General features: G+C 40.6%; 2 protein-coding genes across 3 annotated transcripts in view; one reads left to right on the forward strand and one right to left on the reverse strand.

Annotated features, from left to right (window-relative positions):
* The window catches only part of ABCC13 (multidrug resistance-associated protein 11), a 547,614-nt gene that overhangs the window by 344,350 nt on the left and 175,838 nt on the right, over positions 1-27,426 (reverse strand). For both annotated transcript variants that reach the window (XM_089375024.1, XM_089375023.1), the window contains exon 10: positions 22,534-22,600. In XM_089375024.1, the coding sequence (XP_089231150.1) occupies positions 22,534-22,600 (67 nt within the window). The remainder of the gene's footprint in view (positions 1-22,533; positions 22,601-27,426) is intronic.
* Positions 23,983-27,178, forward strand: LOC149244810 (uncharacterized). Its single transcript, XM_089375025.1, has 2 exons — positions 23,983-26,802; positions 26,927-27,178. Exons 1-2 carry the CDS (start codon positions 24,598-24,600, stop codon positions 27,119-27,121), a joined length of 2,400 nt encoding a protein of 799 aa, XP_089231151.1. The 5' UTR covers positions 23,983-24,597; the 3' UTR covers positions 27,122-27,178.

A 27,426-nucleotide genomic window follows, 5' to 3' on the forward strand; every position in this document is an offset into this window, starting at 1 on the left:
ATCAAGAAGAGGCAGTGTAGTGCCACGCAGAGGCGACGCAAAGCTTCAGAGGGAGTTTGAGATTCAACTGGGAAGTCGAGTTCCAGAGCCAGAAGTCAGGGTGTGAGACCAGAGGGCTAGAGGAACGAAGTTCCAGACATCAGAAGACCCGTGGAAGATGAGACGCAGACCCCAGAGAGGCTGATGCAAAGGTTGCGCAGAGCCAGCATGGGGCCAGCTATCCAGGGCCTGGATCAGTGTCGGTTCGCCAATGATAGTCTGAGGTATCTCTCACTAATTTCTCTGTCGGTCAGATTCTCTATATCGGATAGCCAGTAAGGCATCCAAAGATTGTATTCAAAAACTATTGCTTAATAATATAAACCCTCAGTTCCTGCACCAGTTTTCCTGCATTAGGTTTTTCTGGGGACATTTGTCCAAAAACAACGGTGTCCATTGTGTGTGTGTATTTCTTCTTGCTCAGTTCTTGTTTCCGCATATAATTTAATTAGTGAAGGTTGCAATGTATTGGTTTCGATATTTACTGTAGAACACAGTAAATAATTTGTTCAATTATTTAATAAATAGAAGAAACCTAATTAGTTGTTGCATTAGAAATTTGGGTCTCCAAATTTTCACATGGTATCAGAGGTGCAGATGAAACAAGAGAGCAGCGCCGGAAGAGACCAGCACTGAAGAGGAGGAGGGTCAAAGTGCTTCTTAGGGAGCAAATAGAATCCCCAGAGAGATTGCGCAGTCCATGCCAGAGGCAAAAATTTTCGAGAATGGTCTATCACTGAGTGAGTTAGCAGAGAGGTAAGACTTCCAAATCGAAGGTTGCCAGTGTCAGAGGTGTGAAAATTCCTAGATCTAACAATTTCAGGAATCCTACTACAACCAACTGAATCTACTTCACCTAGATTATAAATTACATTACAAGCTTATTTCAAATTTCTTCTCTAAACATTGAAGTAAATTACTGAAGTAGCCTACACCAAATTAAATATGATTCTGAAACATAGAAACTGAGCAAGGAAAATAGAAACACATAGGACACAGTTATTTTTGGACAATAGTCCTTGGAAAAAACCCAATGCAGGAAAATTGGTGCAGCAGCTCTGAGGGTTTTATTGTTATGCAGGAGAAATTCGGAGTACAATTCTAGGATGCTCAACTAGCAATACGAGACAGAGAGGATATTGAACAAAACACTAGTGAAATGATCTCACCCGGTCACTAGAGAATCAGTGACTGATCCTGCTGATCTGGAGGCTATGCGTCACCCTCTGCATGACCTCTGCACAAAACTACGTCACTCTGGGCAGTTTTTGCATCACCCTAGCTGGGTATTAAGTTGCCCCTCTTCCGAATCCTCCGCTGGCTAAGAAAATTGAACTTTTGCGTCCTAGACTCGCCCCGACTTTTGGCAACTGAATTTCAACTTCCCTCAGCAAGAAACTCGACTTCCCCTCAAGGACTGTGTTGCCTCTGCATCAGCACTACGTGGGCTAGCGTCAGCCTTCCTCTAGACGTCTTTTTGTTCTCCCTCTGCCTTGTACTCTCCGGAAATTCCTTCTTTCGGATTCTCATTGCCCCTCTGCTACAAGAAATCACCTCAATCGATTTTTCCTCATGAGAACTTCTCACTTCAGAAAATCGATTTCCTTGATCTCTCAGTGTATGTTCCAAATGACCCTCAAGACGCTTCTTATATCTTCCGGTTGGACAACCAATGACCTAGATTAAATCGTAATCAATAGCTTAGGTCGTTTTGGCTTGATCCATGTCTTTTTCTAGAAGTTTCACCCCTGATTAGATTAATACCCATTAGTATTTTAATTTTCCTAAGTTTAGACTTAGGAACCCCATTAAAAATATTAATTATTTTAATAAAATCACTTCGGGGTGGAATTTCCCAAAACACTTTCTGAGTTCTTTGGAATGCATGTGTCCAAGCTTCCCTGCAAAATTTGAGGTCTAGAGCACATCTGGTGTACCCCAAATAAACATGAGAAGCAGAAGCTTCAGTGAAGAGAAGGTTTCTAGTGTGATGCAATTTTCTGCAGGAGTTTTTGGGGCAGAAATATGTCAGAAGGAAGAAGAGAGACATCGTTGAGGGAATTCTTCCTTAGAGGACTTCCAGCCAAGAAGTCTGAATTCTCATTTGCTGAGCAGCGGCAGATCTACTAACTCCAGCAGGGAGTGCGTAGGCCATCCTAGCAGCAGCGTAGAGGAGAGAGGAGGCATTTCAACATTTCATTGGCAAAGATGGCAACTCATGGGTTGCGAGATCAGGATCGGTTGGAGGGTGCATCCAACTACTTGATCTGGAAAGCAAGGATTTCATGTCTTTTGGATGAGCACAATCTCAAAACCTATGTCGACAGTGTGGTAGTTGTACCCATGTATCCAAATCCACTCAAGAAATACAAGGCTGAAATGGCAAAGGCCCAAACGATTGATCCTTGACGGAGTGGGAGATCACCTAGTGTGTCACATTGTTGGCAAGGATACTGCCCGGCCGATGCAAGAAGCATTGGCCATGTTATACGAAGGATCTTCCGAGCAGCAAAAGATGAGATCCATGCTGATGCAAAAGGGGGAACGCATTGATCCGTTCCTTACGAAGCTTCAGGAGATCTGAGACTCATTGGAAACTCTGGGGTCAACACCTCAACGTACTAAGATGGAAAGGTTGGCCCTAAATTCAGTCTCAAAAGAGTGGAAAGTTTTTGTCCAAAGTATCCTCGGCAAAGAAAGATTGTCAGGTTGGGAAGGAATGTGGGCCGCTCTTCAGCAGGAAGAGATGAGGAGAGACTTAGTCCAGTGCAAACTTAATAGTAGCAGCAATAGCAGTAGGACGAAGCCAAAGGATGAGGAAGAGAATGCAACCCTTGCATCTAAGGGGCAACAGGAGCAGCGGAAGAAAAAGAAAGATATTCAAAGATCAAGTGCTTTAGGTGTGGTGGACTTGGTCACTACGCTACATAGTGTCCTCTCAAGAAGAAGGACAAGGACGAGAAGCATGATCAGAAGGTTGCATCTACAAAAATCGAGGAGGAGGAGATTGCCATGGTTGCCCAGATAACTCCTGGCAAGAGGTGGGGTGATTTAGAACAGTAGTTCAAAAGAACTACAGATGGGCAAGATCCTTGAGGAGACCACCTCTTGGATCAATACCTTGCTACAAAAGCCCAAATCAGAAGTAGTAGGATGGACCAATGTCAGAAGGTGCAAAGGAGAGCCCGAGTGACAGTTGTTGTGGCTAGGAGTGCCAAAGACTGAGCAGCACAGAGCAGAGTTGGCAGCAGTGCAGTTGGCACAGTGCAGAGTCAGCAGCAGCGCAGAGGCTTCAAAGGGGCAATGCAAAGACTAGCAACAGTCAGAACTCTAGCAACAGATGCATCAGGTTGAAGACCTGTTCAGTAATTTTGGATGTTTTTCCGTTATTGATGCAGTAGCGGCAGCAGTTGGAGAAGGTTGCAGTGCAGATGCAATGTTGGCAGTGGTAATGCCAGCAGCAGCATAGATGCAGAACTTATGAGGGTTGCAATACAGATGCAGTGTTGGCAGTGACAGTGTCAGCAATAGTATAGATGCAAATTTTCGCAGTAGTTGGTGGGCAGTGCTATCAGATATCAGCAGCACAAAGGGAGATGTTACAAAGAAGGGTGATGCTTCAATAGGTTGCATTACTAGAGCACATTCCTCGCTAAGAGGGAGTGTTGATTTCTGGTAGCATCAGACGTGATCTTAGCCTCAAAATTTGCAAGGAGGCTTGGACATATGTATTCCACAATACCCAGAAATCGTTTTGGGAAATTCTACACTGAGACAATTTTATTAAAATAATTAATTATTTTTAATGAGTGCCTAAGTCCGAACTTAGGAAATTAAAATAATTAAAGGGTATTAATCAAACCATGGTTGAAACTTCTAGAAGAATATGAGGATCAAGCCAAAATAATTTGAGCCATTGAGTAGAATCTAATTTGGGTCGGTGGTTCTCAACTGAAGGATTCTAAGAGGAGGCTTGATGGGCATTTGGAAAATATATCAGTGAGAGATCAAGAGATCGAATTTCTTAGAGAGGGCAGCGCAGCAGTTGCTAGAGAATCGATTGAGGATATTTCTTGTAGTGAGGGGCAAGGATAGTTCCGGTTGGAGAGTTTCCTGATCCGGGTATACATTGCAGAGAAGGCAGAGAGAGATCCAGAAGAGGTAGCACAGAGCTTCAGAGGGAGTCCAAGATTCAGCTGGGAAGTGTGAAAATTTGCTGCAATAATTGATTTATGTTTCCTACTTATTTATGATAAGTTATTTACCAATACTTCAGTAAATACCAAAATAAATTCAGTTGCAGACTAGAACTAAAAATTAAACGGCAAGAGAAACATCAGCATGTGCACAATCACATTGGCACACTTGTTTTTGGAAAATCATGCCCGGAAAAACCCAATGTGGGAAAAATGGTGTAGTAGATCTGAGGATTCTTATTATTGGCAGTAAATATCTGAATACAATCTAGGATGCTCATCTAGCAATCCTTTACAGAGGAAACACTGGCGGAAAATCTGAGTGAGTTTTACCACACTTCACCCGGCAGAATTTCAGCTGATCTGGCAGAAGACTGGCTAACCCCGGCTATTTCTACACTGGCTCTGCATCACCCCTGCATCACCTTCTCTGCCCTCTGCGTCAGCTCTCCCGGCTGTTTTCTGCTCTGTGTTGGCCCTTCTGGCTCTGCGTTAGGACTGCGTGAGCTCGGACTGACCTAGTGTCAACTCTCCCGCTACTGCGCTGCTTCTCTATAAGCTCTCTCCGTCTCTCTGTTCTGTATTTTCTGGAAAATCTTTCTCCTGGATTCTCTCTACCCCTCGGCTACAATATCTCCCCGATCGATTTTCTTCCTGTGAACTTCTCACATCAGAAAATCGATTTCCTCAATCTCTCTATGTATTTCCAAATGAACCCCAAGCTTCCATTTTATACTTTTCTTGTTGAGTCTTCAACGACCGAGATTAAGTCTCTAATCAAATGCCAAGATTAAGGCATGACTTGATCCGCCTTCTGGATCATTCTCACCCATATTTTGATTAATACCCATTAATATTTAAATTTCCCTAAGTTTAGACTTAGGAACTCCATTAAAAATATTAATTATTTTAATAAAATACAATCCGTGTGGAATTTCACCCAACGGTTTCAGGGTTCTTTAGAACTTGTGTGCCTTAGCCTTTCCACCAATTTTCAAGGCTAGAGCACTTCCAATGACCAAAAACTAACACTCCCTCTTAGCTAGGAAAGTACTCTAGCAACAATGTCCACCTTCATGCTGCTCTGTTTCTGAAGCTTCTCCTTTCTGCACTACTGCTGCCACCAACACTGTGCTACTGCTACTACTGTACTGCTACCACCAACATTGTGCTACTGCTACTACTGTAATGTTGCCCATGACACTGCCACTACCACTGTTGCATTTGTACAACTCCCTCTCAAACGCTACATCATTCTATTCAAAGGGATTTTCCAACATACCCATACGTTCCCGAAATTGAACAACTTGGCTCTTCCTGGACCCTTGGTGAGTATGTCTGCCACCTGATTTCTTGTGGGAGTGTACTCCAACTGTACCGCTCCATGATGAACACAGTCTCTAATAAAGTGACACAGAATATCAATGTGTTTGGAGCGATCATGAAATACTAGATTTTCAGAGAGCTTGATACAACTCTGATTATCACAGAAGATCCTTGTCGCTTCCATCCTTCTCCTGAACAGATTTACAAGCAATTTCCTAAGCCATATAGCTTCACATGTTGCTTTGATAGCTGCCATATACCCAGCTTCAACAGAGCTCAAAGCTACAGACTTCTACTTCTTACTACACCAAGAGGTCATCCCAGATAAAATACCGAAGCAAATACTCAGTGGTACTTTTCTTGTCTATTGAACTTCCTGCCCAATCTGCATTAGTGAATCCACTCAATTTGATCATTTCCCTTGGCGTACCTTAATCCAAATTTTACTATTCCACGCACATACATGAGAATGTGCCTTGTTGTTGCCCAGTGCGCCCTTTTTGGTTCCACCGTGAACTGACTAAGGGTGCTAACAACATAACATAAGTCTGGCTTAGTGTTGACCAGATACATAAGTGACCCAATGCGTTGTCTGTATAAGGTGAGGTCCACTTCCTTGTCTCCTGAAGCATCTATTTTCTTCCAATTAGTAATCATAGGCATAGCCATAGGTCGACAATCCTACATTCTGAATCTTTTTAGAATTTCTGATGCATATCTTCCTTGGCCAAGCAAGATCTCACCATTTTGCTGCCAAACTTCCAATCCCATAAAATAGTGCATTAGCCCCAAATCCTTCATATCAAACTCAGTTTCCAAGTTCTTCTTACAATCCTTTATGAGTCTAGATGATCCTGTCAAAAATAGATCATCCACATACAATACCAGAATCAACGGCTCACCTTCTACCAGCAAATAATAAAGATTGGGATCGGCATCGCTCTTGATGAATCCCAACTGCTGTAAGTAGTTGTCAATTCGACCATACCAAGCTCTGGGTGCTTGTTTTAGCCCGTACAAGGCTTTCTTCAACCTGCACACATGAGTTCTCTTTTCATGTGTTTCGAAACCTTCTGGTTGTTCGATATATACCTCTTCTTCTATCACCCCATTCAAGAACATTGTCTTGACATCCATTTGGTGAATCTCCCATCCCATTTGTGCTACAAGGGATATAATGGATCTGATAGAGGTATATCGAGCTACTGGGGCAAAGGTTTCCTCATAGTCTATTCCTTCCTTTTGCGCATAACCTTTTGCGACAAACCTAGCCTTGTACTTATCTACGTTGCCATCTGCAACATGCATGATCTTGTAGATCCATCTCAAACCTACAACAGATATGTTCTCTGGTCTTGGTACTATTTCCCAGACATCATTTGTCATGATAGAATTGTACTCTTCTACCATGGAATCCACCCATACCTAGTGTTGTACGGCTTCTTAAAACTAGAGGGTCCTTCGACCTGAGCTAACAATGCTTGGTACCTATCAGGTTGTCTACGCTGCCTTTTCTTGGCTCTAGGAGCTCCAACGAATTCCTTTGCGTCCCTCAGAGTCTGTCGTACTTCTCGGCTAGTTCTTCCACTAGTGGTGGGAGGTTCCATCTGTTCCTCTTCCTGTACCTTGCTATGACACTCCTGGCTCCTCTTCTCTTGAGGAGATGCTAGTACTGGTTACTGTGCTTGAACCAGATGCTTGTCTTCCTGCCAGATCTGATCCCTGTTGCTGGACTAGAGGAGCATCCTCATCCTGTTCTTCAAATGGCATCTCACGAGATTTCCTGAAGGCTCTATCTTCCATGAACTTCGCATCCCACCTTACTACAATCTTTTTGTTGCTCGGAATGTAGATCTGATATGCCTTTGAAGTCTCGCTATAGCCTACTAGATACCCAACTTTGGCAATCTACTCTAACTTGCTCTGCTTCTCTTCTAGAATATGGCAACAAGCAACACTTCCGAATATCCTGAGGTGACTTACTTCTACCTTCTTTCTTGTGAAAACTCCCTCTGGTGTCTTCTTTCCTCAAGCCCTGTGAGGAGTCTTGTTCTGAATGTGTACAGTCGTGTTGCATGCTTCTGCCAATAAATATTTGGGTAGATTCTGATCATATAACATCGCCTTTGCTGCTCCAACAATAGTTATGTTCTTCCTTTCTGCAACTCCATTATGTTCCGGATTATAGGGTGTTGTCCATTCTCTTCGAATCCCTTCTCTTGCACAGAAATCACTGAAGTTCTTATTCGTGTATTCTTCGCCATTTTCTGAGCGCAATATCTTGATTTTCCTTCCTGTCGAGTTTTCCACTAGAGCCTTAAACTCTTTAAACCAATCAAAGACCTCATCCTTGGTTCTCAAAAAATAGATCCAAGGTTTCCTAGAATGGTCATCTATGAAGGTAACAAAATACTCAGCGCCACTGATGGCCCTTGTAGACATCGGACCCCAATTGTCTGAGTGTATTAACCCCAATGCACACTTAGCTCTATTGTTGCCTCTGGAATATGCTGCTTTGGGGTACTTACCTAGCATGCAGCCTCTGCATGTATCATCATGCTTGGTAGTAAGCACTGGAACCCCCGTAACAGTTTCCTTGAGCATCTGTAACAACCCATGATGTAAGTGTCCCATCCATCTATGCCACAACTCATTTAATTCTATTTCTCCATCGACATAACTGCTTATCAGTGCCATAGGAGACTCGAGTTGCAACTTGTATAATCTGTTGCTTCGAGTTCCAATCTAGGCCCTCCTTTTCCACCTTGGATGCTTGACATAAACTCTATTACCAATGAAGTATACATCATATCCCTTATCTTGTAATTGAGAGACAGAAACCAAATTCATTCCCATACCTGGCACATGCAGTACATTCGTGGCCCGAATACTATCTCCTGCTGCTATCTGGAATATAACAGTTTCTTTTCCTATTGGGGTGAACTTCGTGCTATTACCCATTGTGATTTGAAAGTTCATCTATTCCTCTTAATAGCTTGAGAAATATTCTCGTTCTACAGTCATATGAGTTGAAGCCCCGTTATCAATGTATTAGTCCTCAGCTGATGTAGAACTTGATATGAAAGCAAACTCCTCTTCCAGCCTGGAAGCTAATTTGGAAATATTATGATCCCTATTGTTCTCCATGCCCATTTTCTTTGCTTTCATCTTGCCTGAACCTCGCTCTAATACCATGTGAAAATTTGCTGCAATAATTGATTTATTTCTCCTACTTATTTAAGTTATTTACCAATACTTCAGTAAATACCAAAATAAATTCAGTTGCAAACTAGAACTGAAAATTAAACGGCAAGAGAAACATCATCATATGAACAATCACATTGACACACTTGTTTTTGGACAATCATCCCCGGAAAAACCCAATGTAGGAAAACCAGTGTAGCAGATCTGAGGATTCTTATTATTGGCAATAAATATCTGAATACAATATACAATAATCATCTAGCAATCCTTTACAGAGAAAATACTGGCGGAAAATCTGAGTGAGTTTTACCACACCTCACCCAACAGAATTCCGGTTGATCCAGCACAAGACTAGCTAACCCCGGCTATTTCTGCACTACCTCTACGTCACCTTCTCTGCCGTCTGCATCAGCTCTCCCGGTTGTTCCAGCAGTTCCAGCAATTTTGGATTCTGCATGACAAGTAGCTTTTCGGCTCTGCGTCAGGATTGCGTGGGCCCAAACTAGCCTAGCGTCAACTCTCCCAGTTACTGCGCTGCTTCTCAGCAAGCTCTCTCTGCCTCCCTGTTATGTATTTTTCATAAATTCCTCCCGGATTCTCTCTACCCCTCAGCTACAAGATCTCCCCAATCAATTTTCCTCGTGAGAACTTCTCACCTCATAAAATCGATTTCCTCAATCTCTCTATGTATTTCCAAATGAACTCCAAGCCTCCTTTTTATACTTTTCTTATTGAGTCTTCAACAATTGAGATTAAGTCTCAAATCAATGATTAAGATTAAAACATGACTTGATCCGCCTTCTAGATCATTCTCACCCATATTTTGATTAATACCCATTAATATTTTAATTTCCCTAAGTTTAGACTTAGGAACTCCATTAAAAATATTAATTATTTTAATAAAACACAATCCGGGTGGAATTTCACCAAATGGTTTCTAGGTTATTTAGAACTCATGTGGCTTATCCTCTCCACCAATTTTCAAGGCTAGAGCACTTCCGATGCTACCAAAAACTAACAGGAAGTCGAGTTCCAGAGCTAGAAGTCGGGGTGTGAGATCGGAGGGCCAGAGGAACGAAGTTCCAAACAACAGAAGATCCGTGGAAGAGGTGACGCAGACCCCAGAGAGGCTAACGCAAATCTGCGTAGGCTAACGCAGATCTGCGTAGGTTGACGCATAGGCTGCGCAGAGCCAGCGTGGGGCTAGCCATCTAGGGCCTGGATCAGTGTCAGTTCGCCAGTGATAGCGTGGGGTATTTCTCACTAATTTCTCTGTCAGTCAGATTCTTTGTATTGGATAGCCAATAAGGCATCCAAAGATTGTATTTAGAAAACTACTGCTTAATAATACAAACCCTCAGTTGTTGCACCAATTTTCCCGCATTTGGGTTTTTCCAGGGACATTTGTCCAAAAATAACAGTGTCCATTGTGAGTTGTGTATTTCTTCTTGCTCAGTTCTTGTTTCCGCAGATAATTTAATTAGTGAAGGTTGCAGTGTATTGGTTTCAATATTTATCGTAGAAACAGTAAATAATTTGTTCAATTATTTAACAAATAGAAGAAACTAGCCCCAAGGGTTAGCTCAACCAGTCAAATCAGTGCCTCGCCGATTGGGAGGTCACACGGTCAATTCTCCCCGAAGCCCTTGGGGTTAGACCTAGTTATTGGTCATGGGGCTCGATTCCCTTCGGGGTTGATCAGCGCAGATATTTCCGCGAGGCTCGATTCCCTCGTGGGTTGATCAAATCAATTCCCTTAGTTATTGATCAACACCATCATATACCTTTCTAATAGTGGTGAAAAACACACCTAAGTGGTTTGAAATTAACTAAAAAAATTGCTAAATACATTAATAAGTCATTTATGTTTGATATGTATCAAAAATTTGGCCTAGATCTACATTTTGGGTGACTGTTATCTCTGAATAACTCTGTTTCTGAAGTCTCGAATATAACAGTGGCAAAATTTCATGTGAATTAGCCTTAATCAGTTCCTAAGTTGTCTAATACATTAAGGAATTGAGTTTTTGAGTTGGTCATTCATCATTAGGCTTATTTCATGTTTTAATTGTTGGCCGTAATAAATATATCAGATGTGATATAATTCTGGAAATTACATCATAACAGACTGAAATTTTTTTAATAATTCATGTGGGCAAGTTTGGAAACTTTTAGGTAAATTTTTGGCATAAAGATATCATTGATAGCTTATTGTTTTCATTGTCATATTGCTGTTGTCATAAAGTTTTTCTTACTGCTGTCCCAAAAATTAATTTCTGAAAATTAAGGACTGTCATGGAATTGTGATAAAATGCATATCTTTTGTTTCCTAAACAGAGTATTTTTTGAGCATTTGTTGACGTTGATTGCAAACAAGTTTTTGTTCTCTTTGAGCTATAATTGTATCAAAAAGATTTGAAATAAGTTTGTGGTTTAATTGTAATATTTTAAGGGGTTTATTTTTAAGTCTTCATCCAATAAAGCGAACATTTTATTTTGGTGATTAAAGTTTTTTATGACACAAGTGTTTCTAATCCTCGGGTCTAACTTCTTCTCATCATCTAGTGCATTCGCATATAAGTTAGCTTTGCATAGATAAAATTTACTTCCAAACATAAGCTTGGTCGATAGAGAGATACGTATCCATCAATCTTTGCTTGAGAAGCCTACTTTTAATAGTACTTAAAACGGTGACCTTGCAGTCGTCAAAGCCACAGTTCTCTGCAATGCCAAAGGCACTAGGTATGTTAGATTTTCAGGAGAGTTATCATTAATCACACCTTAGTGTGCTTCGCCTTATCTTCTCTCTGCCAATTACTACGAAATCAGGCTCAACATAGAGAGGATCGAAGGATTCACATTTAAGTAGGCATTTAACTAAAATTAACCATGATTCTTGCATCCCACATTAGTTTTAGGATTTGCATTTCATATAAGATAGTCATTCATCTAAGCAGCAGTTGCTAATCAATTACTTGGTCTTAATTTCCCTAGCAAGATCGTTGAGTCCATAAGGAACTGGTATCAATCAATTAAAATCTAATCAAATCCTATAAGTCTTGCTAAATCTTAATCAAGTACTTGATCGCTTCAATGTGTCTCCCGAAATGGTTGGTTCCCAACTAGTTCTTCTTTGTTCCATTTTTTCGTAGGGTCTAACCCCCTTAGCCTGCTGTAGGGAGACAACTTAAATGAAGAGATTGGCGATCAAGGTGACAATCCCTGATCTAAGCCGTTGTCGCGGTGCCTAGACATTATGTGCGACAACAGTACGATATATCGATAAAGCTTTTGGAATTTTTTCTGCTCAATCACTTCTACGCAAATGCACAGTCTTGGTAAGAATTGCTTCAATTACTTTATTGGTAGGTTCAACTTGTCAATTGGCTTTTGGATGATATGGAGTAGACTTCCGATGTTTGATTTTGTACTCCTCCATTATCTTCAATGTTCCACCAAGACTTTGGTGCAGGGAGACGCAGAGGGGGCACGTGTGCGAGTACCCTCAAATTTTAGGGAAATTTCGGGGGTGCGGGGGGACGTCAGGGTATATAATTTTTAATTTTATATATATATATATAAAATTCAAGTTCATATTCATTGTTCAATAATGAAAGCATAAATATTAAATAGACTAATAGTAATATGGATACCAATACATTGAAAATTGAAATTTGGTCCACACATAAAATTTAAGTTCATGATTGAATTAAATAATGACATACATTGATCCATCCTCATCATTCATTTTGATACATACATCATTCATATGACATACTCATTATTCATCCATACCATGAGATTCACCTCTTTTGGGGAATCGCGTCCCCCACACTAGGGAAACGCATCCCCTTGTGTCTCCCCAAGACTCCCCAAAAAGGGTGAGTGGGGAAACACACCCTTAGTAGACTCCCCGTCCCGGGTGCGTGGGGTGCGTTTACCTGACCCTGGGGGACACGTCCCCGTGGAACACTGATTATCTTCTGTACTAGCTTGGATGTAAATTGAGTACCATGATCTGTCACAATTTCCCTTGGAACACCAAAAAGAGTGAAAATATCCTAAAAAAGAAATGAAACTACAGCATTTTCAGTAGCAAAAAAAAGGTACTTTAGCTTTTACCCATTTTGTGACATAATCTGTACAAACAAGAATGTAGCTTTTTTGTTTTAACGGTGGATTGATTGGACCAACAAAATCCAAAGCCCATTTCTCAAAAGGTTCAATAAGTACCTGAGGTTGTAGAGGCATTTCATCTGAAGGAACAGGCTTCCCCATTCTTTGACAACTGTCACATCTCTTAACATATTCTTTGGCATCCTTAAAAAGAGAAGGCCAATAATATCCTAAGAGAAGGACTTTATAGGTAGTTCTTTTATCAGCGAAATGTCCTCCACATGGTTCATCGTGACAAGCTTTTAATATCTATGGTACTTCATCCTCTCTAACACATCTTTGAATGATTAAGTCAGGTCTTGTCTTATATAATTCTTCATATATCCATGAATAAGATGCACTAATTTGAATAACCTTCATTTTCTCTCGAGAAGATAAGTATGATGGTAACTTCCCTATAGCTAAATAATTAGCAATATCTGCAAACCAAGCTCATATAATAGATACTGCAAAAAGATATTCATCAAAAAAATTATCTTCTACGGGAACATCATCATTATCATTTTGGATTCTAGATAGAGACTCAGCAACTGTGTTTTTCTTTCCAAGTCTATCAAAAATAGTAATATTGAATTCTTGTAATAACAATAACCATCTTGTAATTCTATCATTAGTAATTGATTTATTCATTAAATATCTAATTGCAGAATGATCTATGTGAATAAAGGTTTCATAACTAGTGATATAATGTCCAAATTTATTGATGGCATGTACAACAGCTAAAAGCTCCTTTTCTGTTACAATCTAATTTAACTTTGCAGTGGTCAAAATTTTTCTTCTATAGTAAATGGCATGAGTTAAATCTAGTTGTCCTAATACAACTCCTAAAGTTTTATCCTAAGCATCAATCGAAATGTGAAAAGGTAGTTTCCAGTTTGGTCCTCCTAAAATGGGTGCTTCGGAAAATCTTTTCTTTCAATGTTTCAAAAGCATTTTGGCAGCGAAAATTCCAGATAAATTCACAATATTTTGAAAGCAATTTGAAAAGTGGAGAGGCTATCTTTGTAAAGTTTTCTATAAATCTTCTATAATAGCCAATAAAACCAAGAAAACTTCTAACATCTCTTTGACAAGTTGTAACTGATAATTTAGAAATGACTTCTACCTTGGATGCATCCACTTTGATTCCATTTCCTGAAATATAGTAGCCTAAAACAATTCTTTTAGTGAACATCATAAAACATTTTTCATGGCTTATTGAGAGATTTGCTTCTCTACACCTAATGAGAACTTTTTCCAAATTTTTAAGAACTTCTTCAAAAGAGTTTCCGTAGACAGTAAAATCATCCATGTAAACTTCCACACAATCATAAATTAGATCAGAAAAAAATGCCTAAAATTGCCCTTTGGAATGTTGCAGGTGTTGAAGGAAATGTAACTAGGTTCGATCTTCATAAATGTACTTTTGATATTTGTATTTATTCAAGAAAAGAAATATTATTTTTATAATATATGTCAATGAGTTTCTTGCTCATTGAAATAGGTCTAGCACATGTTAAAGTGCTATAGGTGAGTCAAAGAGTTAAAGAATTATGTTGAAGACCTTAAGGGCATGTTACTCTAGGTATACTTATGTATTAGAGTCAAAGAAGACACCTCCAAGCAAATTCAAGTCTCCTCCAAGCAAAGGCACCATCAAAGGAAGCAATCTGTAGCAAAGAAGTCAAGTCGGCTTGCAGTCTTCAAGTTGGCCTTCAAGTCGGCCTAAAGGAGGGACAATCCTCTATATATAGAGGTTGTCCACTCCTCTAAAGACAATGCAATCATCTCTGAAATCAGCGAAGTCAAGGAGCCAAGAAAAGAACGAAATAGGACGAAGACAAGGAGCCTCTAGTGCAGCGAAGTAAGAGGAAGTATAAGCGAAGGTTGGAGGTTGTTTTCTAGGGCAAATACAGTCACACGTGTGAGAAAAGGAAGGGCAGTCTGCGGTTATATCAGCAGCAAGATCACAGTCACATGTTCATCTTTGGTTGGGCTAGAAAGTTAGGCCTATAAGGCCTCCTACTCAAGCAAAGGAAAGGCTCTCTCAAGCGAAGGTGAAAGGACCCTAATTTGCAAGGTTACCTACCACACGTGCAAGAATCTAGGGCTGTTGTACAGTCACTTTAGTCTACATCTACATCTCAAGAAGGATCTTGTTTGGTTGAAAGAAGGAAGGTGTCTACATAAGTGAAGGATATCTCTAAATATAGAAGAGAAGCATCTCATCTAGAGCTCACATAAATAAGGTCTATCAACAGTTGAAAGAAGGACGAAGTGTCAGGTAACGAAGTGCCGAAATAAGGAAGACTAAGTGTCAGGGAACAAAGTGCAGAAAGGAGAAAGGACTTGACTTGTGCTTGGAGGACATCCTAGACAAGGGTCTAGACTCTAGGGTTTGCCATTGATCAATAAGAAGCTTCAATAAGAGAAATTTACCAAGGGTTTTTCCTCTCAAGAGAAAAGAGGTTTTGGCCCTGGCAGAGAGCCAACATCTTGTGTTCTTGTTCTTATGTTTTTAGGTAGCAGTTTGATGAAATACACGCACAAGCATTAATAAGAAGGAGAAGATTAAGCTAACAAGAAAAAGTAAAAAGACTCCACAAATTGTTATCAAGTCAAGAAGAATTACACTACACCTAATTGCCCTTAATTCTTCAATAGCAGGTGAATTACATAACCCGAAAGGAAGTACTCGATAAGCATAAGTTCCCCATGGACATGTGAAGGTTATTTTATCTTGATCTTCTAGAGCTACTTGGATCTGGTTATATCCACTAAAACCATCCAAAAATGAAAAATATTTTTTCCCTGTCAATGTATCAAGGACTTGATCTATAAAAAGAAGCGGAAAATGATCTTTTAAAGTAGCTTTATTCAATTCCATATAATCAATGCATACTCTCCATTTTCCATTCTTTTTCAGAATAATTACCAATGGTGTGACCCACTGGTTGTTTGATATTGGATAAATGAAATTCACGTTTAACAATTTTTGTAATTCCTCTTTAACAATTTCCCTTGGATTTGGATTCATCTTCCTCTGTGGTTTTCGGATTGGTTTGGCATTTTCTTCAATATAGATATGATACATACAAGTATTAGGATCAATTCCTTTCATATCAGTGTATTCCCATGCATAAGCAGAGGAATGTTCTTGTAACATCTTCACTAATCCTCTCTTTTGATATTTTTTCAAATTATCATTAATATTCAAAGTTTTCCCTAGAAAAAATTCTATTAAAGAATTGCCAAATTTCTCCATAGAATGTAAAGCCATTTGATGAGATGATAGATATTCAATATTACATTGTTCTTGAAAACTTTGATTTTGTTCACAATATGAGGAAGATTCATTATTTTCCATTAAATTCAAAATCTAATCTTCTTCATCTATTTGTGAAGTAGCAAAAATTGGTCGTATATCAAAGTTTTCATTATCATCATCTATCCATGCTTCACTTTCTACTTCTATTATTGTTTTTGCAAGAGGATATAATGTGAATTTCTTTGTCGAACTTCCATCAAAGATAAACATATCACCAGATCTACAACTTATAAAAGCATCAGTTGTAGCTAACCATGGTCTACCTAGAATCAATGGGTGTCCTCCTAGATTATTCTTGGGTGTCAAGATCATGAAGTCAACAGGATATTCCCAAGAATCTAAGGATACAAATACATCTTCTAACACACCATCTTCTAATACATCTTCTAATACACCATCATCAAACAATTACCAACTTATGTGCATATGAAAATCACAAGAACAAGAGACACAAGACATAGAAGGACAGCCAGGGCAAAACCCTATAAGGGGAAAACCCGGTCGCAACTCTTCCTTATGTAGTTTCAAAGACAAGATGAGATAATCCAAGACTCTTTTGGCCTAGACACAAACTTTCTCCAATCACCAAATCAGCCCTTCCTTCTTCTCCAAGTGACAACTTCCCAGTAGCAACATCAACCTAGAACTTCGACCTTCCAGCAGTAGAATTTCAGCCTCCCCAACAGAATTTCAATCTTCCCAGTTGCAGAAATTCGACCTACAATAGAGTTCAAAATTTTGGCCCCAACAAATCCCCAATAACTTCGCACATGTGAGAGATAGATAGCCCAAAACTTCAAATAGGTCTCTCCCAGCAAACTTCTTCCTTCTCTAAGAATTTCTCACTTTTTCTGCCTCTCTTGCTTGAGTATCGAACTTGTTGAATGAGTGACATGTTGAAGTTTCTAAGTTTACTTAATTTAAAAACCCTTCATGCACTTTCCTGATTTATTCCTACCTACTTGTTAATTTTTCTTTAACAAGCTATTTACAAAGTAAATACTGAAAATAAACACTAGCGCATGTTCAACATATTACAAATCAGCAACTAAAAGAAAACAAGAACAAACACACCACATGACACCATTATTTTTGGATCAATGTCCCAGAAAAAACCCAATGCAGGAAAACCGGTGCAGCTATGTGAGGGTTTTCTTATTAAGCAATATCAAAGTACAATCTGGGTGTCGTAACTGGCCGACCCAACAGAGAATTTCCTTAGCAACTATACCTCACAGTTTGAGAGAAATATCCTAGTTGAAACTTGAAACTCTGGAAAACCCTTCCAATAGCTCCTCATCACAAAACTACCCCTGCAACCCCAGCGTCTGCCCAATCTGGACTGCGTCAGGCTTCAGCCCCTCTCTGTCTCACATTGGCCCTGCATCAGCCTTTCTTGGCCTATGTCAACCCCAGGAGGCCTTGCCTCAGCTCTGGGAACCTCTGCATCACCTACGCTAGCCCCTCCGGTGCTCTGCGCAGCACTTGGCTGCCTCTGCGTGAGCCCCTGCTGGCTCTGCGTCACCCTCCTTAGTTGTTGCGCTACTCTCCCGGCATAATCTTTGCCTTCTCTGTTCCTCTATACTCAATGCCCCTCAGCTGCTCTCCCGATCACTGATTCTCTCTCTTAGCAAACCCCGCTCTAAAGAATAGAATCACTGATCATCTGGTGTGATCTCCGAGTGACCCTCAAGCCTCCTCTTATACTTTTCCTGTTGACGATTCAATGGCCGAGACTAAGTCACTAATCAACGGCTAAGATTAGATCTGGCTTGATCCATGTCTTTTGGACCATTCTAACACAGATTCATATTAATACACAATAATATTTTATTTTCCCTAAGTTTAGACGTAGGGACTCCATTAAAAATATTAATTATTTTAATATCTCCTAATCTGTTTAGAATTTGCCCAAACCCTTTCTGGGTATTGGAGATCTCATCTGCCCCAACCTCTCCACCAGATTTCGTGGCTGGAGCACATTCGATGCTACCCCAAATCAACACTCCCTCTTAACGAGGATTGTGCTCTAGCAATACTCCTCACTGAGTATTACTCTGATCATCCGGCATCGGTACGTTTGTTGATGCTAGGCCTTCCTTCTCAACATCCTCTGCACTGCCGCATCCTGTACTACTGCCCATGGTTCTGCCACTACCACTGCTACATCTGTAAAACAGCTCCCTTTGCATCCATGCTGCTGTTGGTCCTTTCTCCCAGCACTGCATCCGCACTGCACCTCATCTCATCATGTCGTATCGTGCTGCACACTACTACACTCCAACTCAGTTACTAAGAAGTAAGTAACTAATCTCCCAACTAACCTCCATGTTGGGCTAGAGACACTCATTAATGCTGAAGCTCCCTCTACTGCTGACAAGTGCTCCCTCTCTAACCTCTGCATTGTTGAAACAACTCCCTACATCTCGCACCATTGCACACCTCTCTGTGCCTTCCTGCACTGGTGCAACACTCCTGTGCCTATCGCACTGCTGCAACCTGCTAGCTCTGCACTGTCTCAGGACTCCTGCACCGTATCTCCCTATGTCGCTCCATCTGCATCTGTCTCTACCCACTCAGCCAGTCCTGCTACTCCTCGTTGGGGCTCCCGTAGCAAGGTCTAATCCAAGAGGTTGGGTGCCTCAAGGATCTTGCCCCTCATCGCCTGTAGTCCACCTGACTACAGCTCGATGTCTCCCCACTTCCGTTCAAGTGGCATGTGTGCACTCATGGCACAATCATCGTCTGTAAAACTTCCTTCTCTGCCCGTGCTGGCGCTGCCTTAGTCTTGGAAGACTCTCCCTTACTCTTCTTCCTTGGGCACTAGGTCGCATAGTAACCCATCTCCTCATAGTGGAAGCACTTGATCTTGAAGAGATCTTTCTTCTTCTGCTTCTCCTGCTTTCCCTCAGATGCTAGGGCCACATCCTCCTCCTTCTGCTTGACCTTGATCCCTTTGCTGCTGCCACCTGTCTTTGACTGCTGTCTAATCTCTTCCTAGCAAAAAGCTGCCCACATCTCATCCAAAGGTAGGAGAGTCCCTCTGCCCAGGATGCTCTGGACAAACACTTCCCACTCTTCTAAGACAACATTCAGGGTTGTCCTCACCATAAGCTCCTGATCCGGTGTTGCTCAAATAGCAGTCAACTAATCTCGGATCTCATTCAGTCCTCCGAGGAAGAAGTCAATCGTTTGACCCTTCTTCATCTAATATGACCTCATCAGGTTCTCGAGCAGCATTGTTCTCTGCACAAAAGTATGTTGGTACAGGTTCTTAAGAGCCTCCCACATCTCAACTGCCGTTTCCTTCTCGGCTATATGTGGTACCACATGATCCTTGACCTTGTCAAGGATAACGCACTTGGCCTTCGCCATCGCCTCTTCGTACTTGTCGTTATCATTGGGGTCGACTAGGATAGCTATAATCTTCAAGGCGAAGTTCTTGACACGATTCTTGTCAAGCACTGATAAGATTCTGGCCTTCCAGACTACGAAGTTAGATGCTCCGTCGAGTCTATCCTGGTCTCTTACCCCGTGTAGTGCCATGAGGCTCCTCTACTTCCCTCCTAGAAGTTCTCTATTCAACTCCTTTAAGTCTTTACTTCCTATCTGGAAGTTTTCTTCTACACTCCCTTTGAGACCTGATTTCCCTCCTGGAAATCCTTCTGCCGCTTGTCAAGATGTCCCCTACTCTGATCGTCTTGAGCAACTCCACTGTTGATCCAAGTTCCTCGGCTAGAAACCCTCAGTAACAACTCCTCTGGCCCTGCTCTGTTAGGTATTGTTCTGACTACAGTACCTCACCAACTCCACTCTGCAATATTCTTGCAGCCTTCTAGTCCTCAGCAACTGCCTCTCTATGAACTGTGTCAGCCCTTCTCTGCCTCACGCTGGCTCTGCGTCACCTTAGATGGGTCTGCGTTAGCCCTGGGATGCCCTGCGTCAGCCCTCTGGCCCTCTGCGTCAGCAACGTTGGCCTCTCTGAGGATCTTCGCAGTTCCCGGCTTCTTCTGTGTGGCTCTGGTTGGCTTTGCGTCACACTTCCTTGGCTTCTGTGTTGCTAGAAACAGCGTCTTTCACCTCAAACAGTTGTTTTCTGCTGCTATTGCTCCGCTCGGCTGGTGTCTCTTAGTCCTACTATGATCTGCAATCACGATTTGATACCATGTTGAAGTTTCTAAGTTTACCTAATTTAGAAACCCTTCAAGCACTTTTCCTGATTTATTCCTACCTACTTGATAATTTTTCTTTAACAAGTTATTTACAAAGTAAATACTGAAAATAAACATCAGTGCATGCTCAACATATTACAGTTCAGCAACTAAAAGAAACAAGAACAAACACACCACATGACACTATTATTTTTGGACCAATGTCCCCGGAAAAACCCAATGTGGGAAAATCGGTGCAGCTATCTCAGGGTTTTCTTATTAAGCAATATCAGAGTACAATCTGGGTGTCGTAACTGGCCTACCCAACAAATAATAGCTCACAGTTTGAGAGAAATCCCCTGGCTGAAACCCCGGAAAACCCTTCCAGTAGCTCCTCAGCACAAAACTGCTCCTGCAACCCCACCTGCCCAATTTGGACTGCGCCAACCCCTCTCTGTCTAACGCTGGCCCTGCATCATCCCTAGGAGGCCCTGCGTCAGCTCTGGAAGCCTCTGTGTCAACTACGCTGGCCCCTCTGGTGCTCTGCGTGGCCCTGCATGAGCCCCTGCAGGCTCTGCGTCACCCTCCTTGGCTGTTCACTGCTCTCCCAGCCCAATCTCTGCCTTCTCTGTTCCTCTGTACTCAATGCCCCTCAGTTGCTCTTCCGATCACTGATTCTATCTCTCTTAGCAAACCCCGCTCTAGAGAATAGAATCACTAATCATCTGATGTGATCTCCAAGTGACCCTCAAGCCTCCTCTTATACTTTTCTTGTTGATGATTCAACGGCCGATATTAAGTCCCTAATCAATAGCTAAGTTTAGATTTGGCTTGATCCATGTCTTTTGGACCATTTTAATACAGATTCATATTAATACACATTAATATTTTATTTTCCCTAAGTTTAGACTTAGGGACTCCATTAAAAATATTAATTATTTTAATATCTCCTGATGTGTTTAGAATCTGCCCAAACCCTTTCTGGGTATTGGAGATCTCATGTGCCCCAACCTCTCCACCAAAATTTGTGGCTGGAGCACATCCAATGCTACCCCAAATGAACATGACACAAATGGATCGAACTGCGTCTTTATATATAGCCTTCTTGTGGGTCGAATTGCCCTAATGTAGGCCGACTTCAATGAAGATGGGGCCGACTTGGTGTGGAGGTGACAAATGACCTCCACACCAAAACCCTATGATGCAAAAACCCAAGAAGGGTATAATAAAATTGACAATGACTTTATTTGACTCAATATAAAACCTAAAAATATACAATGGAGGATTTGACCTAAAAATGATGACCCAAGCATGAACCCATGCTTTAATAAGTCATTTTATTAATAATAAAAATCTCTTTTGACATTACGGAATTATGAAGACCGGACCTAGTTACATTCTTCAACAATATGGTCAGTTCTTCTCTACTTTATGTTCCATATGGAGGGATGAGCTACGTCTGCAATGGTTGGAAAAAGGTGCCTTGCTAATAACATTTGCCAAATCCGTAGATGTGGTTGCATATTTAGATTTTATTTATGCATCAGTAGTTTTGAAGGAAAGGACATAAGTTACATTATATAAACCCTTCTGCCTTTTTGCTTTACTGAAGTAAATATTTTTCTATATGCATTTTTCAAAAAAAAACATAGGCAGTTTTGCCATTTGTTACATACTACATCATAGCCATTTTCATTATGAATAAATGTCAACCAACAAAACATTCACCAATCAGCACCCTTTTAATCGAAGTGCATTAAAAAAATATATATATCTCTAACAACTAAGGAGCCAAATGGAATATTAAAAGGATCTAGATTCTAAACATGATGTCACTACTTAACCTTCAAGATTGTAAGAGAAAGCAAACATATAGTTCTAGGCAATATCCGATTACATTTAATCATCTACAATTTTCTTTAATAGTTTATCCACTACCAATATCCTTTCCATCTATCACTATGTTCTTTAACAAACAGCCTAGTAAGGATATCACATTTATTCAATCAAACTTATATGATTGGATGAAATTTGACATTGTAATATATTCCAGGTACACTTTAGCATCGAAGCAGTGAAAATTTGACATTATAATATGTTCTAGGTCCACTTTAGCACCAAAGCAGTGAAATACCTTGAGACAGAAACAACGCCTAATCCAAAAGCACAATAGTAGCCATAGGGATGCCCATTTCCTATATCTGCAATCATCATATAAAATCAAACTAATATGACAATATATAGATTTCATTGAGAGAATTTTGACTTCAAATTCTTGTGCAATAAGATTTCATACAACAATATACATTTTTACAATGTGGAAAACAACTTAATGCAAACCTCCCCTTCAATAATAAACAATAAAAGCACGTTATCATTCAAATAAAGAGGGTTCTATTTGTACCAAAATCATTCCTAGATTTAGCTATAAATTTCCATTAATAAAAACAATAATCATGCCCATAGCAGGCATACTGACACATCCAAATGCATAGATGGTAGTTAGTCTATTATGAACTTGTTAGCAACATGTTACCCTCCAATTTGTATGAGGGTATACGTGAGCTGATCATCACATGATATGATCTTAGCCAATGAACTGTTTCTTCTCAGCAGTTTCATGTGCATGTATAAGAAGATGTTGTGACAGACCTAGATAAAGAGTTTGCATACAATTAAAGGGGATCAGCGCTGGTATCTGTTGGTGAACACAAAAGAGCTTTTGAGGCACATAAAAAAGACGCTGCTACAGCCATTGACCCAGATGATCCTGAAATATCTTATTTATGCCATCCAAAGTTGGGAAACACAAGAAGATATCTTAATGGATGAATACCTTCAAGAAATTCATTGGTTCAAGCAATGTTATAACCAATGTTACATTTATCGTTATCGGCAATTGATCGCTGGGGATCCAAAATTCAAATTATCAGCAATGTCGGGGAAATTATTAGAAATTATCAGGAAACTTTAAAAAATACAAAATAATCATTTTTTTCAAAATTTTGAACTTTTTATGTAACATCAACATCAAACAAATACATTGTTACATAAATATGAAGATAAAACTACAATATAAAATGTATAAGATGTCAAGTGGTACATCAAACATTGATATTGAAATATGATATCTGTCCTGAGTCACAGGTCCTAATAAGATAAAAGAAAATCACATCAAAACAAAAAAGAGCATCTCATGAAATGATCATCATGAGGCTTTTAGATACTACAAGGCTAATCATGATGTACTAAAATATCAATGATTTCCTCTACCCCTTTTTGTTGAGAAATGTAACTAGTTTCAGTCTTCATAATTGTTGTGCTAATTTCAATATGTATCCTACGTAACAAACAAGAAAAAGAAAAGAAAAATTATTATATCAAAGCATGGGTTTCATGCTCATTATTCATGGTATTTTAGGTAAAAGCATGTTTTCTATGCTTCCAGGGTTTGTTAGGTCTTAGGATTTATTGTCATGAGCAGGGTTGCAGGAATCGCCCCCCCCCCGGAGGATCCAAACCCGGAACCGCGGATCGGAGCGAACCGTCCCGGAATCCAATTTGGAAGCGCGATTCGGAGGAGGAGGTGGCGCGGTTCCGGAATTTAAATGCGATTCCTGCCTTTTGGGTTGCGGCCACCCCGGAACCGCGGATCGGAGGGCGGTTCGGGCACGGGGTGGCGCCACGCTTCCGGCCCGGAACCGCACGCCACCCGCACGCCACCCAGGCGATTCCGGAAGCAACCCCGCGGCCTCCTTTTTTTTAATTTATTTTTTTTAAATTTGTTTTAATATGTGACTTAACTAGCATGAGGGGGTGGGTTAGGTTAGTTTAGGGTGAGTCTAGGGTGACTTTAGAAAAGAATAAAGCCCCCATTCTCTTCTCATTTTCTCACTTTGAGTTTATGAGAGTTGGAGAAGAGAAGAGAGGAGAGGAGAAGAGAAGAGAGGAAAGGAGAGGAGAAGAGAGGAGAGCTTGGAGGAGTGAAGAAGGAGGAGCTAGGAGAAGGAGGAGGAGCTTGGAGCAAGAGCTTGGAGGACTTCATCTACAAGAGCTAAAGAGGTAAGTTCAAACCCCAAACTCCCTTGTTTTTTTGAAAAAAAAATTGTATTTTTCTCCTCCCTCTCCTACTCTTTCCCATTGTTTCTACTTGCTCCTTTATTTACAGGTTGTCCACCACCTATATCCATATTCCAAGATGGTGTTCTTTTGGCTTCTATGTATCATTCCACTCTTGGTTTTAATGATGGCAAGGGTGAGGAATAGAGGGGAAGAGGAAGGGGATGAACTTGGTCCTAATAGTAGTGACCCAATGTATGATGAGGAGGAAGGGTTTGAAGAGGAAGGGGATGAACTTGAAGAGGACACTGAAGCACAAGATGGGAAAGGTACATCAAATCCCTTGTGGAACTATGTGACCAAACTTGAAGGGGGAAAGGGTGGTGGATCTTACAAATGGATGTGCCCTCATGATTGTCATGGAGGAAAACCATATACGGGTTCATATACCCGTCTGAGGAGGCATTTTTGTGGGGTGCTAGAGAGTGATGAAAAAAAGGGTTCTGTGGGGGTAGCCATTTGCCCAAAAATTTCAAGTGAACAAAGACAAAAATACATCAAAATAGAGATGGCTGCACAACAAAAAAACAAGAAACAAAAAACTCATTCAGAATCAAGTGCAACCTCTAAATTTGGTAGTTGCCCATCTCCTTATGGTACTTCTGCAACCTCTGGAGGTAGAAAAACAATAGGGGATTTCCTTAATGTTACTGGGAGGGATGATGTGGATGGAAAGGTAGTCCGTTTTCTTTGTGCTTGCGGTGTACCATTCAATGTGCTTCGCTCTCCCTATTGGCATGACATGGTAAAGGCCATCAATGAAGCCCCAAAAGGATACAAGGCCCCCAACTATGAGAAAGCTAGAACAGTGTTATTAGAAAGAGAAAAAGCTAAGGTTCAAAGAGCTTTGACACGTTTTACACATGAGTGGGTGGATTATGGGGTATCCATTGTATCAGATGGGTGGACAAATATTAGAAACCAACATTTGATAAATGTTCTTGGTGTTTCTTCTAAGGGTGCAGTATTTATTGCATGTCATGACTCCTCCTCCATCAGTGCAACTGCACAAAACATTGCAGATCTCCTATTGAAATCAATCAAAGATGTTGGTCCGAATAATGTGGTTCAAGTGATCACAGATAATGCAGCAAATTGTAAGGCAGCAGGAAAAATTATTGAGCGTACTCATCCACACATCTTTTGGTCTGGGTGCCTGGTTCACACATTGAACCTTTTGATGCATGATATTGTGAAACACAAAGAATGTGGGTGGATTGCTGAGGTTTACAGGAAAGGGAAGCAGCTCATTAAATTCATCACAGGGCATACAAGGGTAAACTACTTCTATGGCACTTACTCCAAGTTGCAATTGCTTAAAATTGCAAAGACAAGATTTGCTAGTTATTACCTCACCTTTAGGCGGCTAGTGAAGGTGAGACAAGCTTTAACTAATCTGGTGTGTGCTGAAACATGGGATGAAATTAACCAGTGTACAGATGGTGCTACTGCTAATGTAGTCAAGGACACTGTTCTTGACACTTACTTTTGGTCACAGGTTAAATATGTTTTGCAATTCACCAAACCAATTTATTACATGATCAAGTTTGCAGATTCAGATCGACCAGTAATTGGGGAGGTGTATGAGCAAATGGATAGCATGTTGGGGCAGATTAAAGACATTGTTGAGCCTAGAGATACCACCTTGTACAATTATATTCGTGAAGAGGTGGAAAAGCGATGGGATATGCTAAATGTTCCATTGCATGCATTAGCATATGTTTTGACACCTAGGTACTATCATCCATCATGGCTTTCAAAACCAGCACCTGGGGGGGGAAGCAGGAAAAAACCACACCAAGATAAAGAGGTTCACGAAAAATATATGGCTGCATTGAGTAGATTAATCCCTGATAATGAGGAGGCTGCATTGGTACGGAGACAGGTGAGCAACTATACGCTCAACACTGGTCCATTTGGGAGCATGCATTCAATTGAAGATCGAGAGCATTTTTCTGCTCTTGAGTGGTGGAACATGCATGGAGGGCCTACTCCACTTCTACAGAGTTTGGCATTGCGGGTGCTATCACAGGTGGTAAACACTTCTTCTGCAGAGAGGTGTTGGAGCTCTTATTCTTTCATCCACAGTGTTAAAAGGAACAGGTTGAGTTTAGATCGGGCAGAGAGCTTGGTTTATGTTCATTACAACTTGCGATTGTTGTCCCATTACTGTGAAGATGCAAAGTCTAATAAAGACTTGTTGACTTGGGACAAGCATCCAGAGGAGCCCAATTTGGAGGATGGAGTGTTGCAACTAGAGCAATTAGAGGATGCTCTTATCCAGGTATGTCCATTGTGGTATGAATTTTCCAATTTTCCCTTATAAAGCATTTCTCTAATTCATGTTTTTAATTTTTTTGTTAACTAGTGTTTTTTTTTTTTTGCATGAATTTTTTGAGCGATTCTAGGATGATGATGACCGTGTTGATATGCCACCACCCCCACCCCCATCTGGTCCTAGGTTCCATGGTTCAACACCAACAGCAGGGGGTTCTTCTTCATCAGTTCCAGTGCCACGACTTACACAGGGACCATCTTCTTCATTGCCACCACGTGGAGGCACGCCATCACGTTCTATTCGTGGTGGAAGGAGGAGAGATTAGTAGATATATTCACAATCTACTTCTTTTTGTCATAGTCTATAGATTACTCATTAGACTTGTAGACTTGTGAATTTGAATTTTGAACCTTTTTGGCTTGGCGGTGACCAAGTGACATATTTTGTAAACATTATTATTTGAATTTTGGACATGACAAATGTTGACAGTTGCTCACTTGCTAGATAAATCATAATATGCTCTATGTTTTATGTTTTATAATATGCTTAAATGTTTTATGTTTTATAATATGCTTAAAAATTTGATGTATGTTTGTAATAGCTAGAATATAGATGATTGTTGTACATACT

The sequence above is a fragment of the Pinus tabuliformis genome, chromosome 8 (genome assembly GCF_031772625.1).
Source record: "Pinus tabuliformis cultivar Carrire ecotype Pingquan chromosome 8, CPIR1, whole genome shotgun sequence".
Classification (NCBI taxonomy): domain Eukaryota; kingdom Viridiplantae; phylum Streptophyta; class Pinopsida; order Pinales; family Pinaceae; genus Pinus; species Pinus tabuliformis.

Coding starts and splice junctions, on each gene's coding strand:
- LOC149244810 (XM_089375025.1), top strand. CDS start 24,598: ATGGTGTTCTTTTGGCTTCTATGTATCATTCCACTCTTGGTTTTAATG. Junction 26,803..26,926: donor TAGAGGATGCTCTTATCCAG/GTATGTCCATTG, acceptor GAGCGATTCTAG/GATGATGATGACCGTGTTGA.